Genomic DNA, 19455 nt, shown 5'->3' on the forward strand with positions numbered 1-19455 from the left:
GTTGAATACAAATCAAGCACAGAGCAACGGCAGAGTTTCCCTACTATTATCCCCAGTTTTAATTTTAGATGCTATTGCAAGTTCTGGAGAAGGAATGTTTTGACACTTGAGTGAAATAAAAAAGAAGACCTCTGTCCCCGTGTATTTATAGGTTTCAACCCAACCAATCACCTAATAATTAGTAATCCGAGTTATTTTATAATTAGAGGCTCTAAAGTTTAGGAAAAAAATATATTCTGGATCTGCACCACTAGGAGCTCTGCTGGACTGAATCACATCCTGAAGACAAGTCCCGTTCAGCCTTAGTGCTTAACATTTCTGACCTGCATGGAAAGGTGATAGGTCTGCATGATAAAACCTATAGGTAAGCATCCTTTCTCAGACGTTGGCAATCTATGTCAGACATATACAGTATATTGTGATTTCTGAGGCAAACAGTTTACTTCTATAGAGATTAAACATTCTGTTTGGTGCTAAGGCTGCACATATTTCAGATAGGATTTTAACCTCCCTAAGTGATCAAGTTATTGACTTCAATCCATTGATTCCTCAAGCTTAATAACCCACTATACCCCATTAAACTGCAGGAAAGTGTAATAGTCCCTGTAGTTTTAGGGTTAGTTTATCGCCAGTTATTTCTGTTGTTTTGCTGCATAAGAGGAGCAGAACAACGAAAATAATGGAAGTGCCGGATTCGACAAATAACTGAGATAAACAGAACTGAACTTCCTAGTGAGGCCTACTGGCACAATATTTGAAAAATAGAAGTCTAAAATTAGACAATGTGGGGCTAACCATTCATCATTTCCAATGAAATGTAATTTCTGATTTCTTACCACATTTTACTGAATTTTGCTCTGTATTGATGTACCTTGCCAACGCCTGTTAAGGATGATCTAGAATAGGATGATTATAATGATTTGTGGTACAGTGGTTTGGGCTTCTGTCTTTCTCTGCTTGATGTTGCATGCTCATAAATGTTTTCATATTTGGGTCTTTTCACCGATTTTACTTACAATTTGGATTGTGCTAATCCAGGTGTATGGAAAAAAAATTCCTTTTCTTAAGAACTGACAAATTCTGAATGTTTACCTAAGCATTGAATTCAATATTGGATCAAATGTGTGTGACTGAATGAGTGAGAAAGTTCTAAAAGAAAACAGTACTAAAATAAGTTCAGCTTTGCAGCTAGTCTCAGGTTAGCTCATTCCCTAAAACTGAAATCCCCAATTTCGGTGGGGCCAACCAACTATCTTATGTGTATAAGGTTGTGCCAACTCTTCCCCCAACAGATGATGCCCTATGGTTTGGAGGCCTAAAACCTGTAGAAATGTGATTATTCGAGAAATTGTTTTTTTTCTGGCATTCATATGACCAATTACTAACAACGTAAATGGAAAGTAACTTTTTCCTGCTCCATCTTTATATATATATATATATATATATATATATATATATATATATATATATATATTTATTTATTTCAAAACTTCATATATACAATAATAATTGCCAAACAAAATAGAGAAATTAAAAACAGCAGAAATTCAGGTTGTCCGATTTCTCAATGCCTTCTGTCTATAGGCTAGAGGTCAAGTAAGGTGTCAACTTCAGAAGCCTTTATCTTTATATAGACTGCACAGCCAAAAGTATGTGGACACTGTAATGAAGTTTTACTGCACTCTTTGCTTAGAGGTGCATAAAGCCAATGCATGTAATAGCCATAGACAGTGGTAGTAAAAGGAATACCTAAGAGCTTAGTGACTTTTATGGCCCCATCAATATTCCAACAAGGCAGCCTATCAGATTTACTCCTTGTTGATGTCTCTCTGGTCAACTTTAAGCACTGTTATAGAGAAATGAAAAAGCCCAACATCTACTCAGCTTTGAACTACCATGGAATGGAAAGTCATGGAATGAAAACACCAAGTGCTTATGGTGCTGGAACACTAAATACAACATCAGCACTGTACTAGTCTTTGAGAGCAATGTAGTTTGGTCTCTACACAAAGTCAAGATCGTCATGTGCAATACAAGTGTAATTGAAGATATCTAAAACACACCATCATTGGAACTGGGAGCAGTGGAAATTTTATTTTCTTGATGGATGAGTTACGCTTCAGCACCTGGTAGTCTGACAAAGTAATCTGGGTTTGGTGGCTGCCAGGAGGTTGCTTCCTGTCCTAATGCATATGTAGCTGTAAAGCCCGGAGAAAGAAGCATAGTTATCTGAAACGTCTTTAATTCCAGTGATGAGCAAGTTTATTTTATGATTCTAATATCATTAATCTTTGTGCATCAAAATCAAATTCCTGCAAGTTATTTGAAATGCTATGTCCCATTTCTTACCACCCAACATAAGTGCTTGACCCCACTAATGCTCGTGATACTAAATGCTCTAAAATCTCAAAACCATAATGCAAAAATATAGAGGAAAGACTCACCAGAAGAGTGTATACAGTTAAAATAGCAGTGTGGACATCAAAAGCGTATTAACGCATTTGTATTTGGAAAGAGTGTACACATTCTTTTGGCAATGTAGTATAGACGACCATAGATAAAGCAAACAGAGTTTTGGCACCATAAATTCTTCTGTTTTCTTGAGTCAGAAAGTGTGATCTTCTCATAGCCTTCTGAACTTACAGTTCTAAATAATTTCCAACATGGACACATATTATATAGGGAATGCTATACCCCTTCTAGTTAAGACATCTCAGAAATCTCTTATTTGGTCATAGAATCCCAGGTTGTTCTGTACATTTCTAGCATCTAAATGTTTGTTTATTTCCCTCAGGACTGAAAACCATTGTTGGAGCCCTTATCCAGTCAGTGAGGAAGCTTGCAGATGTTATGATTTTAACAGTTTTCTGTTTGAGCGTCTTTGCCCTGATAGGGCTTCAGCTCTTTATGGGCCACTTAAAACAAAAATGTGTTAGAAATTTCACTGAATATAATCGAAGCCTTTCTGAAAATTTTTACTGGGGCATGGATAACTCGAGCTGGTCAACTTATGATGACTTCATTAGTGATGAAAGTAAGTTTTGCTTTACTTTTTTCCTATTTTCTTAATGTAATTGTATGCAAATCTGTTATTAGTTTAATATATTGTTACTTAATATATACTTAAGGGGTTGTCCATTGTTTTTAAATGTAGCTCCTAGCTAGAATAGCTGTGGAATTAACCATAGTCATCTGCTCCTCACCTTTCCATCCTGGCTTTCTGCCTCATTGGTCTTCGGGTTCCAATCTGTCAACTTCCACATGGACGGAGTCATGTTGGTCACTGCAGCCAATAACTGGCTTTAGCATTGATGTATCCCCAAGCAGCATGTCACGGCTGGGTTAAGTGCCACACTCTGGCTTCTTTGCTTCCATCTGGAGTATGGACTAGGTCACGTGTCACTGCAGTAAATAATTGGCCTCAGGGGTGACATATCCCCAAGCAGCATGTCACTGTTGGGCCAAGTGCTGCTCTCCGGCTTGTTTGCTTCTTGATGGGGTATGGACGAGGTCACATGCGCCTCTACGGCCAATAAATGGCCTTAATGATGTTGTGTCCCCAAGCGACGCATGACTTAGCAGTGACATGCTGCTTGGGGACACATGACCACTGAGGCCAGCCATTGGCTGCAGCAGTGCAAGTGATCTCGTGCATGCGAAAGTTAACAGACAGGCCCTGATGGACAGTGAAGAAAGGCAGGGAGCTGGATTGGAGTGATGGGGAACAGGTGAGTATGGATTTTTCCACAAATATTTCAGGCTGTGGTGCAAATAAAAAAACAAGCTGCACAACCCCTTTAAGTTGAATGTTCACCTTTTACCCCCATTCTGTGCCAGTTACCACTTCTAGGAGGATCTAAAGAAACTTACTGGAAGCTGTTTTATTATAGAGTTCAGTGTAAACACTGTAAGCTCCTAAGCAACCCCAATATTTCCCCCAAAAGAAAGTGAGATCATTATTATTGATGAGAGCTTCTCTTATGTCACGCTGTTAACATTTTTGAGAATTTAAGGCACTTTTATGCAGGATGAGTATTGGGGCAATTATCAGGGATCAGCTTTTCTATGAACACTCGCTCCCAATAACTGCCCTGTCTAAATGCTCTTTCCCAATCATTGCCTGTGCATCAGCCAATGTAAAGGAGCCTTTAGTTTCCTACTTTTTGTGCTATGGATGTGCTATTATATAGCCATTCAGATTAGTCATTCGGCAGTCTGGTCAAACTGGGTGACAGCCCCGGAGGGAGCTCTAACAGTGTGAAAGTGAAAACATATTTGTAATTGTATTGTTAATAGTTGGATAGAAGAAGACTATTCAATGGTATATTCACTGTTTCTTTAATATTTTAGGGGAAAAGTTATTTTGTGTTTTTTATATCTGATTCTTATTTTTTTTCCAAAACATTTTTAATTGTGTAATCTGTCTTGTAAAAGTAGATTGAATTCCCATATTAAACCCAGATACTATACAGTATATTGCCACAAACATATTTTTATTTTTCTACTCATTAAGCTTTCATTATTTTGCACTGTGATCTTATATATCAATTATGTAACATCTCAAATTACTGTTTATGTGCATTTATGTTCACAGAGTATTTTAGGGCTTGTTCACATCACCGTTATGGATTCTGTCATTGTTTTCCGTTATAACATGGTTATAACGGAAAAAAACTAAATCCATAAGACGAAAGTCAAGACAAAAGCCTTTAAGAGGCATTCCGTTTTGATCCGTCATAATAGAAGTCTATGGGCAATCATAACGGATCTGTCTGGTTTCCGTTATTCAGAACGGAAAAAAAGTCCTGTCAACAGTTTTCCGTCTTGCATTGCGGGAACCAGACGGATTCGTCATGATTCCCATAGACTTCTATTATGACGGATCAAAACGGAATGACTCTTAAAGGCTTTTGTCTTGACTTTCGTCTTATGGATTCCATTATTTTCCGTTATAACCATATTATAACGAAAAACAAAAACAGAATCCATAACGGTGATGTGAACTCGCCCTTAGATGTACTAATATAAAAATGTTAAATATTTTATTAACTTAAAAAAACTTTTATTTAGAATTGCTCATTACATAGTTCTTCAGATTGGTGTCATACACAGTTTTTTTTTTTTTATGTTTTTGAGCAGCTTTGCAATTTGTGGTTCATTTTTTATAGGCAAAAAACACCAGCTCCAGATGTTGCAAGGAAGTCCAAGGGAAATATTAAACACAGGGCAAACGATAATTTTTTTTGTAGTAGTAGTGTTTATTTTCACCCTTAGGCCTCATACACACGAATGTGTGCCGGTCGTTCCGTGCATGGGGAACCGCAATTTGCGGTCCCCAATGCATGGGCACCATCCGTCCGGTTGTCACAGATGGATGCACCGCAAAAAAATTGTTCCGCACAGCTTCTTCCAGATTGCTGACCCATTCAAGTGTGCACATGGGCAGTGCCCATACATTGCGGACCCGCTGTTTGTTTCTGTCAGTGGTGTTTTTTTACAAATTGCAGCATGCTTTGGGTCTGGCATTTTTTCCTTATTGCCTTGCCTTTTTCTTCTATAGACCTTCTTCTGTTGGCATTTTTTAGCAATTAATTTTTTTCCATACAGTACTCCAGAGAAAGTGACATCACAGGGGTACACACTTTTCTCCCAACCCCCCCCCCCTCCCCCAAAACAATAGGCATGCAGAAAATGCCAGTAAAAAACACCAGTTACCACAATTCACTATATGGGTAGAGGTGCTCAAGTCAGGCATTTTTCTTTCTTGATCAGTTTCATTTTGGCTGATGGATCTTTAAGGTGAAATCAGTGGGATCGGTTGACAAATGTTTAGGGTACATGTGGAATTGCCATGGATTTTTATGTGTAATTGTTGGGAAATTCACCCTGTACATTGTGCGTGATCAACCCTTTAAAAGCAAGCTACTACCAGTTAGAGTTTATCTTGACTAAAATGAGCCCTTTCTCTCTGCAATCGGTATTACTGATGCTGAGCAATTCTAATCTTTAATCATATGCAAACTAGGTGGTCTGAGGGGCGGGATTAGCTCCTCAGAGCACCGCTCCATGTTTTTGCTCCTCCTTCCAATGAAATAGACAGGGCTAGGCATCCTCAATGCTCTGAAGCCACATCCTGAAGTTTTGGGTATACAGCAGTGCAGGTGCAGTGAAGTTCTGGATGACCTCAAGAGATATTTACTACGCTGGTGCATTCATGGGATTTCAGGGCCAGCTATCAGAGCAGTGAGTGTGGCTGGCCCTTTCAGTCTCTTTGGGAGGGGGACTGGCAACAGAGAGAGGTGGAAGTGAACTGGTGCTCCGATGGCCTAGACCAAGACCAGGGTGCTCCGAGCGCCTCATTTACATATAAGTAAAAATAAGAATTACTGTGCATTTGTATTACCAATTACCGAGAGAAAAGGTTAATTTTAGTCACCATGGTCTACCCTACCAGGCACTATACCTGGTTTAATAGAGTTGATCATGGTGAAAGAAGCTTTTTAGAACCCACACCACTTGTCAATTCTGTTATGTATTCAGTGTGGATTTTTACGCAGCACACTAAATACAATATTCAGATTACAAAAAAAAAAGAAATGTAATTTAAATACAAATTAGTCCTACTTGCAGGAAAATACAACTTTTTACTTGTAGGAACTATACGATAGACTATTATATTACAGTGATAACACAAATAACATCTTTCGAGATTGAACAAGTCATTTTGATGATATAACAGTACAGAACTCCAGGAACAGACAGCTTTAGCAACACCTATTATGAGAAGTTTGGAGCAGACCTCGCTTTTCATTTTTAATGATTTTATAGAAAACATTTATGTACCTGAACATTTCACCAGTTACAGTTATTTCTAAACCAGACACACAGGAACTATTTTCCTCTACTTTCTAACACAGCATTTAAAGGGAACCTTTCACCTAGTACATAAGTTGAAGGCTATGTAGACCTTTGGTGGCAGTTTTTTTATTGTGGCATTGTACTCATTTTGAAACGGAAAATCATGTTTTCAATTGATTTTAATTAAAAATATTGAGCCTTTTTCCCTGCACATATTTGAGCTTCTCTAGTAGTTAGTTCAGAATTTTCTCTCTGCTTCGTCAGGCAGGGAGCTGACGGGCTCTTTATCTCTGATCTCTAACCTTATAAACATACATTATAGCTCAATTCGTATCTTACTGATAAGAATGTGGCTTAGATAAGTGTTTATGACCTTTTAGTTATCTACAGATAAGGTTTATTAGATGACTGGCACAAAGTGAAAGCACCATTCACACAGCTAGAAAAACAGTTAACCCTTTGTGACAGAATGGCTCAATATTTTTAATAAAGACCAATTGAAAAAAAGATTTTGATCCCAAAATGAATAAAATGCAATTATAAAAAATAATTTAAATGCCCCTGAAGGTGTACATAGCCTTTAAATGGCCAGTGCGCTTTCAACAGACTTTGCGTAAATTAATGATGCAGATGAATATAAGAAACTTAATATAATAATCTTAATATATCTTATTAGAGAAAAAAAATTCTCTTTCTCCCCTCACCCCCTCATAAACAGTCTCTGCTGAATCTGTCTTGGGAGACCAAGATGGACTACCAACTCACTGAAGGATCATATTACATGCTGCCCACAGAAGTCTATGGAAAGGAGGGGGGGGGGGTGAGGAAGAGTAAGACAGAAAACAGGCATTTTTCTCTGAAAGATATATTACAAAGATTCCTATATTCACCTGTGGTATTGAGTTATGTAATGTATGTTAAAAATACAGTGACTAGTGTCGGGCGAACATGCTCGGCCGAACACCTTTTTCACTCAAGCAGCGCGATGCTCGGCACATTGCGGTGTTCGGCCGAACACCGCGTGTGCTCGAGCACAATGCTCGAGTCTCCTGCCTGCACGTTTGTTGGATGTTATGCAGCCAATAAACGTGCGGGGAAGTCGTGCCACTCACTCTAATGCCGTAGCCATGTTGGTTACTGGCATTACAGTGATTGGCTGGCCAGAATGCGTCATCGGGTGCTATATAGCACCCGATGACACGTGGTTCGGCTCAGACTTAGTCAGGGCAAGCTGCAGCAGAAGGGACAGATAGTGTAGGGAGAGGAATTGTGTTTTTTTAGGGAATTTTCAGTGTTGAAAGGTGTTATAGACCCAACAAGGTGTTATAGACCCTTCTCTACTTCCACCTCTGAATTCTCATCTTGCAGCACCAGTCATCCATCAGTCAGTAGCTGGAAGCAATGTAGCACTGCAGTGGGGAAGCGGCAAAAGGACGTGCTGAAACTAATTTGCTTAGGTGACAAACAGCACACCGCCGCAGAGCTGTGGCAGGGTATAAGGGACCACACTGAGCTGTGGCTCTCGCCACTCAACCTACAACTAGACATGGTTGTGTCTGATAATGGCCTTAAGTTGGTGGCGGCTTTGGAGCTCGGCAAGCTCACACACATACCATGCCTAGCCCACATGTTCAACTTAGTGGTTCAGCGGTTTCTCAAAACCTACCCCAATTTGCCTGAGCTACTGGTGAAGGTGCGCCGCGTGTGTGCCCATTTCCAAAAGTCATTTACAGCTGCCGCTGGTCTGGCAATGCTGCAGCGGCACTTGCAATTGCCAGCTCACTGACTGTTGTGCGACGTGAGCACGCGCTAGAACTCCACGTTCCACATGTTGGCCAGGCTTTGTGAGCAGCAGAGTGCAGTAGTGGAATACCAGCTGCAACATGGTCATCGCCTTTCCAGTCAGCTTCCGCTCTTCACAAATGATGAGTGGGCATGGATGTCTGACCTTTGTGAGGTTTTGCGCAACTTTGAGGAATCAACACAGATGGTGAGCGGCGATGCCGCTATTATCAGCGTAACCATCCCACTTCTGTGTCTACTCAAAGGCTTGCATGTGGAAGAGGTGGAAATGGGGGAAGTAGACAGGGTGATAGCCAGACCACCCTCAGTTCGTCTTCTCAGCGGGAATTGGATGATGATGAGGAGGAGGAGCAGGAGACGGATGCCTCCGCTACAGAGGGTAGTACCCATAGCAGGTTTATTCCATCTGTTCAGCGTGGATGGGCCGAAGAGGAGGAAGAGGATGAGGAGATTGAGAGTCATCCTCCTGACGAGGACAGCGAAGTCTTGTATGTTGGGACTCTGGCACACATGGCTGACTTTATGTTATGCTGCCTTTCCCATGACCCTCACGTTATACGCATTTTGGCCTACACGATTACTGGTTACTCACCCTTCTTGACCCCCGCTACAAAGAGAACTTCTCATCTCTCATTCCTGTGGTGGAGAGGACTAGCAAAATGGTGCAATACCAGAAGGTCCTTGTGGAAAAATTGCTCCAAAAATTTCCAGCTGACAACGCTGGCAGCAGAGTACGTAGTTCCTTGGGAAACTGAGGAGGGGAGACGAGGGGAACACACAGCAGTTCCAACAGAGGCAGGGCGACACTCTCCAAGGCCTGGGACAGTTTCATGACACCCCGCCAGCACCCTCACCCTGATACACGGCCTAGTGTGACAAGGAGGGAAAAGTTTTGGAAGATGGTGAAGGAGTACGTAGCAGACCGTGTCACCGTCCTCAGTGATTACTCTGTGCCTTACAACTATTGGGTGTCCAAGCTGGACACGTGGCAGGAACTGGCGCTCTACGCCTTGGAGGTGCTGGCCTGCCCAGCTGCCAGCTTTTTGTCAGAGCGGGTATGTAGTGCTGCTGGGGGCATAACAACTGATAAGCGTATCCGCCTGTCAACTGAAAATGCTAACAGGTTGACTCTTATCAAAATGAACAAGCATCCCAAAGTTTTCTGCTCGAGCACCCGAGCACTTTGGTGCTCGATCAACACTAACAGTGACCATTTAAGTTTCTATATTTTAATTCCTAGTCTTTACACAATGAAAAATGTCACTTACATACGTAGCTGTACTTATCGCACTGCAGGTGCTCGATGTGATGTGGGTTAAAATCACAGAATCCAGTAAATCGTTGTATAAGAAGACCGCACTCCTGCTCACTCTTCTGAGCCTCCTCTTTTTTCGGTACAGAGCAAATATCTGGCATGGAAACGGACCATCAAGCTCCACAGATAGTCATCTCTCCTCTACCCAACCTTCCTTGAAGTAATCAAGGAATCACAACCATAGTGAAGCACTGACTTCCTCCGTACATTAAAAATGTTTTATTATACTCACAAGCAGAAACTTGATTAAAACGTATGTATAAAATCACAAAGGTGCACAATCACAGGTATCGCCCCGGCCACTATGGTTGCGATTCCTTGATTACCTACAGGAAGGTTGGATAGAGGAGAGATGACTATCTGTGGAGCTTGATGGTCCGTTTCCATGCCAGATATTTGCTCTGTACCGAAAAAAGAGGAGGCTCAGAGGAGTGAACAGCAGCGCGGTCTTCTTATACAACGATTTCCTAGTCTTTACATTTGAAGCTGTATAATGTCTTTCTTTGTAAGTAGTGGGTGGAATGACAGAGAGCAGCGACTGCGCCGTTCCCCGTCATTGTACCCCTCAGATGACGCGTTCATAGCTGATTGCGCCATCTGCTAGGAATAATACAGTGTAAAGTTAAATAAATAAATAATACTTGCCTGATCCATTTGCCCGTGATGGGCCGCCCGCCGCCATCTTACTTGAAGGTCTGTCGCGAAATCCCGCGTGGCCCAAGCTGATGTCATCACACCTGCCGACGTGGTGACGTCATACATCACCGCGCATGGATTTTCAGCCGAGATCTTCAAGCAAGATGGTGGCAGCCGGCGTGTCGCGAGCAAATGAATCAGGTATTTGTTTTTTGTTGTTTACACTATTTCAGGTTAAATCAAGGTACGTGGAAATTCGGCTTTGCGGTGAATTGAATTTTTCCTGCAATTCGAATCGAAGTCCACTTTGTGGACTTTGATTTACTCATCACTAATTATAGCAGTGATTGATATATTATAATAAAGAGTCATAGCTATAGAGGATGCAGAGGTAGCCTAAAGACGCCAGTATTATATAGTACATAGAGCGCAAGTGTGGAGCCAGAGACTTTAAGCCATGTCCCTAGATATCTGAATTTGTTTTAAAATTGGTAACTACTTACCCTGCTAGAACTGTGTTTATAATTGTTGTCACCCCTCCCCCACTCTCTGCACTAGTCACCAGGGGTGAATAGGAGTGTAGAAGAATGATCCTCCCAATATAAAGACTGTTTAAAATCTGTGATTCAGGTCCCATTCACACAACTGTATTTTTGGTCCACATCCGATCTGGATGCAGACCCATTCTTTTTAATGGGTCAGAAATAAATGCGGACAGCACGTATGCTCTCTGCATCCATATGTCCATTCTGCAGGCCTGGAAAAAAAGATAGAACATGTCCTATTCTTGTCCGTTTTGTGAACAAAAGAATAGGTATTGTTACAATGGATCTGCAAAAAAATGGATACAACATGAAAGTCAAACGGATGTCATCCATATTTTTTTGCTGATCTGTGTTTTGCGACCGCAAAATGCATACGGTTGTGTGAATGCACCCTCATTCTGATGCATGATGGGCATGAAATAAGTTGTAAAAAATATGTCGACAGAACAATTTTAGACAGTTTTTTTGCAAAGGAATGTGGGAAGGTAAATTGCATCATTCCTGTTAGTACTGAATGGTCTTAAAGAGGTATTCCAAATACATAAAGTGATGGAATATTGCAAGAATATGGCATCACATTATAATGAGTGGGGGTCTATTCCTGCCATCACTGTGTCCCCTTCTTAGTTATTCCTTGTACAGTCACAGTCTTAATCACCAGATTGAAACAGCAGTTGGCCCCATTTACTTGAATGAAGCTGTGCTCCGATTCCCTGCAAAGTGGGTGGATGGAGCACTAATTTACAGGATCTGTGGAGTCCCAGTGGTTTTACTTCCAACAGGGGTGGATTAGCCATAGACCTTATGGGGAAATTTACTAAGGTGCCAATGCCCAGGGGCCGCCTGGGCCCTCCTCATGGCCGGCCAATGGAAGTTTTTGGGGATGTATTTTGTGATGGACTGTGGTACTTCTCTCTGTTGGGTGGTATAATGTGCCACAATATGGTATTGCTGGCCCTGCCTTCCATCAGTTTGGACCCAACCACAAAACTGGGCCAATTTTTTTTTTTTTTCCAGGGCCATTTTCAGTTCCCAGTCCGCCCCTGACTTCCGCTGATCATAAAGTGATGGCATATGCCTTCAATCGATAACATGGGAATAACGATTTAATAATGATCTTAAAAAAATATTGGTGCAAGGCACACAGTGCAGATGCTATGGGGCCCATGGAGAGAAGGGACCAAGCTCTGTTAGTCTCATCCTATTTACTATTAGGTGATGAGTATCTTAACATGACTGGTGTCACACATATGCATTTTTTTGCTAGTGTTATTTTGCCAGGAGGTACGTACCTTAAATGTACAAAATGCAGAAGCTCTAGAACGCATGGAGAGAAGAGAGTAGGGACCTACATTTTTTTGTCTCATCCCCTTAACACCTTTTTTTGTGTGTGTGTGTTTTAGAGGGGTTTTGGTCTATTTTGTTGCTGGTGTTTTGGCCAGATGTACGTACCTTAGAGGCACATAATGCATATGCTGTAAGACCCATGGAGAGAAGGGACGCAGATTGTTAGGTCTTATGCCCTTTACTATAAGGTGATGAGTACCTTACCATGACTGGGGTCAGACATGTGTTTTTTTGGTGTTTTAGAGCGGTTTTTGAGCATTTTCTTTCTGCCATTCTTTTGCCCGAACGTCCATACCTTAGAGGCGCACAATGCAAATGCTGTAGGGAGAGAGGGGACCCGGATCTGTTAGTCCCATCAACTTTGCTATTAGGTGATGATCACCTTAACAGGACTCTCCTATTCCGGACCTATCCTGGAATCCTAGAACTGTATTGTTAGCAAGTAGTGTTGAGCGAAGCAAAACTTTCGAAGTTGAATTTGGTCCAAGTTTTAGGAAAAATTTGATCCTAAACAAAACCAAATTTCCTCTCACTTCGTGGTAACTAATCATTTTTCCTAAAATGGCAGCTGAAGTTGTCTTAAAAGGAACGGAAAAAAACAAACAAACCTCATCCACTTCCTCGCACAGAGGTTAGTGTTGGGCGCGAATATTTGAATCATGAATTTTAATCGCGAATATCGTCACTTCGAGAATTCGCAAAGATTTAGAATATAGTGCTATATATTTGTATTCCGGAATATTCTAGATCTTTTTTCATCAGTAACCTCCCTTCCTGCTTGTGGGCCAATGAGAAGGCTGCAATGTTTTTGTCTGAGCTTAGCAACATCCCTAGCAACCAATAGGAAAGTTGCCTACCCTTTACTATATAAGAACCTCCCCAGCAGCCATTTCTGTAGTTTTATGGAGTTCAGAGAGAGACAGCAGTGTCATTGCTGTGCTCTGTGCTTTACTGTTTAATTACATTAGATAGTTAGTTAGTTAGTTAGTTAGTTAGCTCATATATATAATAAGGATAGTTAGTGGGAGATAGTCAGTGTAGGTTATATCCTGATATAGTGTAGCTGATAGGTTCCAGTGCAGGGTGTTAGGTAGTGTGATAGGTTCTGCTGTCCATACATACATGCTACAAACATAGCTCTGTGATGTCACAAGTTCACAACAATACTTAGTGCACCAATCAGTAATATGTAGTCAGACCTGCTAAAATGTGAAGTTGCACGCATTGCGCAAAAATATGTGCATCATTAATTGACGATTTGTGCAATCCCGAATATATTGGAGCACTCTATCTGCATATAAAGCTATTGTAATGTTCTGCCGTGCCAACCATTTTCTCCAGTCTCAGGAAACTTCTAGCAGCTTGAAAAATGTAGCAAAAGTGACCCACACCTATATTGCGCGCGCAATACGCGCATATTACATTGCCGATTTTCGCAATCAAGAAAATAATAGCGAATTCTAGAATATTCGCCCAAAATATCACAAATTCTAATATTGCCCCTGCCGCTCATCACTAGGGCTGTCCACTCTTCTCTTGATTGAAAAAGATGTGCCGAAGGGTCTGTGCTGAGTGTGATGACCTTACTGCATGCTCCCTCCACTTGGGTCATCACGCTCAGTGCAGGTCCATAGGCAGGTCTTTTTCAATCAAGAGAGGAGCGCACAGCCTCTGCGCGAGCAAGTGGACGAGGGGAGTGATTTTTTTTTTTAAACCCAAGAGACCATATTGCACTAGCGTATTACCGTTTTTAATGGCCGTTAAACGGGTACACTTCTGTCTAAGCGGCCATTAAAAACGGTCCCATTGATTGATAGGCTGAACAGGGTTTTAACATAGCGATTCATGACAAATTAATTCGTAACAAATCAAATTTCTTGTCAAACTTCAGCGATGCTGCCGAATCAAATTTGTCTAAACTTCGCTCATCTCTATTAGCAAGATTGGGGAGGCAGAGTCATATTTGCTGTGGGGCTTCCTATCTATGCCGCTGTATGGTAACATTTTGCAGTCTAATTGCAGTTTTGATATCAAATAACGGCAAAAGCAAACAAAATAAATCATTTTATTGACCTTCCCTGTTATACTGGCAAATATAATATGATAATAAAGGACACCAAGAGTAATACCTCCTGGTATAGTATTACTGTGATTGCAGCCTGAAGTAATTGCACATGATCAGGCGTGGGGAGGTGAGACACATTGATGTGCACTTATTGCAGTGATTAGCTATTGGGCTGCACTTCCTCAAGTGCTGAGAATAATATACCAGGGCTCATTACGGAGCGGTCGTTCTCATGTATACACATAGGCTGGAGACTAATCGCTAGAAATGAGCTGACTTTGTAGTGGATGTGCTATTACCACCTTGTTTTTCCTGAGTATTCCTTCTTGTTGTGATCTATTCTTCTTTTTCACATCTTTCTTAAACCAGCAGTGCTTGTTTCAACAGAAATTGATTTACAAGCACAGAATAATAGGGGGCTAGATATCAGGATGAGATGTCTATTACTTACAAAGGCATCACATTAGACTCTGTGTAATCCTATCAGTATGGCTTTGTGTTCTACATGAACGCGCTGTGATTACCAGTTCTGCAACGCGGGGATTCCAATTTCTGTAGATAATAGTAGTGACGGCAATACTCAATATAGATAAAGTATTCGATTTCACATGTTTAATTGAATTATTATTAGATGATTACATTTTGTATATATCTTATTTTTAGATTATTATGATTGTGATAACTTTTATTATATCACAGTTCATGCTTTTTAATGCATGAGGCCTATGTGGGACTGCAGATGGGGCAGCTTCTTCCAGCACTATCCAGACAAGACATGAGATTTTTTTTATAGTGTTTAGTGTACCTTCAAAAATATAGGGGCACATGTAAAATGCCGGTCTTAATAAAGGCCCTATGCTGGCGGTGGATCTGCCGAAGTTATGAAGAGGTGCTGGCCCAGTTCTAAATGTAAGACAGCTTCCGAGGCATCCAAATTGATAGACGGAGGGGCAATATAAGTCAGTGGGGTGAGCAATACCATAGCGCAAAACACTGTCCCATCAGAACCATATATCACAGTGCGGCCCAATATATTGCCCCAAAATCTGCCCCTTTGTGGTGTCCTTCAATAGATGTTTTCTGTCCTCTTCCACCAGTTGTCTCTGATTAAGATATGTAGCAGGGGGCTAGGGGTTAAGGTGTGGGTCACAGCAGTTGAATTCAGGAGGGCATGTCACTGGCCAGATATATGAGTACCTGATTCTCACAGCTTTAAAGGATAACTGTCATATTTTCATTTAAAAAAAAACTATTTTAGCATATGTTACTGCAGCAGCATTATGCATAAAGCAATCTTTAGTTTCTTCACTTACCACTGTTTTCCTTGAGTTTTCCCCTTAGTTACGGCTGTTTTGAATTCTACATTATGAGGATCTTTTCAAGATGGCTCCTCAGTTCTCTGAGGCCAAAACTGCATTCCGTCAGGTCACATAGACACTTGCTGTAGCCAGCGGCTTCCTGCGAGCCAATCAGATTGGATTACTGAGAGACACGCCTCCTCACTCTGAAGCCTAATGCAGGCATGCAGTGTGAAGGACCGCCCCCCCGTCTTCCTAGCCGAGACAGGTGAGCCATAGCAACGGTCTTTTAAGGGAACAGTGGAAAGGGACAGGAGACATTAATGAAAGCTGTTATTATAAGGTAATTACAGATCTTTTGACAATCATTGACAGACCAACTCAGGTATACATGCCTAGCTCTAATAAACTGGCAAATAAAATAAAAAAATACATTTATCCTTTAATTACCGCTGAGAGCTCATTATGTACTCAGCAAGCGGCAGAGAGGAGGGCTTGGGTGGCACCCTGGGCATCGGCCCAGCAGGAAATTTCCCTGTAATGTCTGTGGTCAGTGCTAAGGCCCCTGCTGTACTGTAAACTTCCAGACGGACAGGGTCACATGCGCCACTACAGCCAGTGAGCCCGTTACCATTGAGGCCAGTCATTGACTGCAGTGGTGTACATGACCCTGTCTGTCTGGAAATCTACAAGACAGGTAACAAAAGAGTGCTGAATGGACCCAGGGAGCAAAGAACAGTGAGGCAGATAGCATGTAAGTGTTATATTTGTGAACAGGTAGAGCGGGCTGCTACGATCAGTTTTCTAGGACATTGCCACCTCTTTCCATAGGCCAGGTCTGGTTTTGCAGTTCAGTCGCAATTAAATGAAAAAGTACTTTTTATGTATTATTAAGGGTTGAAGCCCTCTTCTCCTTGTTCGGAGCACTCATTCCTCATCTGCCTGCATTGCTTACTCAAAGAAATCTGGTGGCGGATTATACATGTGTATTGCTCTGAATGGGTAAATGGTCAACTTCTGTAGATGAGACATCATTACACAGGACTGGAGGGAGGATTTGGGATTAGAGTACACTGGTAGTGGCCGAAAAAAGATCCAGATGAAACTTTTTTTTTGGTAGCTTAACATCATATGACACTGTTACTTGAGAGATGGCTCCCCACCAAACATTTGTGCCCAGGAGTTTGATCCATCCTTGATCCAACCTGTGGCTCTCTGTTTGGAATAGGTTAGGTTAATGTGCACACATTCTCCAACTCATAGTGTCGGCCATGTATTGGGAATTTTAGGGAGAAATTGTTTAATAGACGTTACGACTAAAATGGTTCAAGCATTCGAGCAGCCATAGATCAAGAAAAAAACATATATATACACTCACCTAAAGAATTATTAGGAACACCATACTAATACGGTGTTGGACCCCCTTTTGCCTTCAGAACTGCCTTAATTCTACGTGGCATTGATTCAACAAGGTGCTGATAGCATTCTTTAGAAATGTTGGCCCATATTGATAGGATAGCATCTTGCAGTTGATGGAGATTTGAGGGATGCACATCCAGGGCACGAAGCTCCCGTTCCACCACATCCCAAAGATGCTCTATTGGGTTGAGATCTGGTGACTGTGGGGGCCATTTTAGTACAGTGAACTCATTGTCATGTTCAAGAAACCAATTTGAAATGATTCGAGCTTTGTGACATGGTGCATTATCCTGCTGGAAGTAGCCATCAGAGGATGGATACATGTTCTCATTCTGGTTACGCCAAATTCGGACTCTACCATTTGAATGTCTCAACGGAAATCGAGCCTCAACAGATCAGGCAAAATATTTCTAGTCTTCAACAGTCCAATTGTGGTGAGCTCGTGCAAATTGTAGCCTCTTTTTCCTATTTGTAGTCTAGATGAGTGGTACCCGGTGGGGTCTTCTGCTGTTGTAGCCCATCCGCCTCAAGGTTGTGCGTGTTGTGGCTTCACAAATGCTTTGCTGCATACCTCGGTTGTAACGAGTGGTTATTTCAGTCAACGTTGCTCTTCTATCAGCTTGAATCAGTCGGCCCATTCTCCTCTGTCCTCTAGCATCCACAAGGCATTTTTGCCCACAGGACTGCCGCATACTGGATGTTTTTCCCTTTTCACACCATTCTTTGTAAACCCTAGAAATGGTTGTGCGTGAAAATCCCAGTAACTGAGCAGATTGTGAAATACTCAGACCGGCCCGTCTGGCATCAACAACCATGCCACGCTCAAAATTGCTTAAATCACCTTTCTTTCCCATTCTGACATTCAGTTTGGAGTTCAGGAGATTGTCTTGACCAGGACCACCCCCCTAAATGCATTGAAGCAACTGCCATGTGATTGGTTGACTAGATAATTGCATTAATGAGAAATAGAACAGGTGTTCCTAATAATTCTTTAGGTGAGTGTGTGTATATATATATATATATATATATATATATATAAATATATAGTGCATTTTATTTACAATAGAAAAAAGTTATAATCTTCATTACATAATTACATATACCAGTATTTAATAACATCATACGTCATGGCATCTTCCCGTTCACCTCACTTATTGCTAATGTACTTAATCAGGGGCTTTTCACACCACATTTTGTCATATCCATGTAGGTATATGTCAGGAAGCACTGATGCCACACTAAAGGCATACATTGCCAGCCATCGGTTAAAGGCTTCCATTGTAGATTTTTTTTTAAAGTATGCCACGTGGTATATTTTTATACTGGATGCCTCTGTGAGGAATAGCACAATCTGCTGTGCTATCTCATACAGCAAAATAACATATACCGGTTGTATAGGGCGTATGGATAAGCCTGAGGTATATGCTGATATAGCTGAGCAATAACACAGCACGGAAAGACCATATGTTGGCAATAATGACAAAAGAAGAAAGTCAAAATGGCTTCCTTCTGGATATGTGCCCTTGATCAACTGCAAAAACATTTGCTAAAGGACCCCCAGTTAGAAGAGGTCCTGTAACTGGAAGCACTGCTAGGGCTGTTTTGAAGAACTGGTAGAGCTGAAGACGGAATGAGCTGAGAACAATCCATGTTAAATCTTTGATTTTGGTCACAGGAAAAGGCGATCTACCCCTTTGAGATAGTTTTGCTGTCTCTGGAACAGGGCCTTACCATAGCTAACATGGTCCAATGGTGTTTTCCCACCAGTATAAGTTATTAAATTTTTTTGTATATGCTATAACTTCTTGGTCATTGAGGACATGAAGGATGAAACATCATTGTTTCTCAGAATGAAGGGGCACAGTGCCTTTAACATTTTGTGAGGGTATTCTTGAGGAACACTGTGCAGAAAGCATTGACATGTCCAAACAATAAGCCATCACTTATCCCATGATTAATGTAAAACATGAAAATTGTACGTCATACAGTAAATCTGTAACAAAGCTAAAACCAGCCCTGGATCTCACATGGATCCAGAGATCTCCCCATTCATTGCTCCAAATGCAACTCCTGTAACTCTCACAGCTTCTAACAGATCTGGCTGGTGTCAGGTGAAGGATGGAACTGAGCATGTGCATCCAACTTAGGGTACATTCACACATCCGCAAA

The 19455-nt window shown here is 41.3% G+C and overlaps 1 protein-coding gene across 15 annotated transcripts in view; it reads left to right on the forward strand.

Moving 5' to 3' along the window:
- Positions 1-19455, forward strand: part of LOC121002352 (sodium channel protein type 4 subunit alpha-like) — a 450413-nt gene that overhangs the window by 140836 nt on the left and 290122 nt on the right. For 14 of the 15 annotated variants that reach the window (XM_040433808.1, XM_040433805.1, XM_040433807.1 and 11 more), the window contains one exon: positions 2795-3034. In XM_040433808.1, the coding sequence (XP_040289742.1) occupies positions 2795-3034 (240 nt within the window). Of the gene's footprint in view, positions 1-2794; positions 3039-19455 lie in introns of those variants that run through there. The other variant, XM_040433815.1, reaches the window with a different exon arrangement.

This window comes from Bufo bufo, chromosome 5 (assembly GCF_905171765.1).
Source record: "Bufo bufo chromosome 5, aBufBuf1.1, whole genome shotgun sequence".
NCBI classification, from domain to species: Eukaryota; Metazoa; Chordata; class Amphibia; order Anura; family Bufonidae; genus Bufo; species Bufo bufo.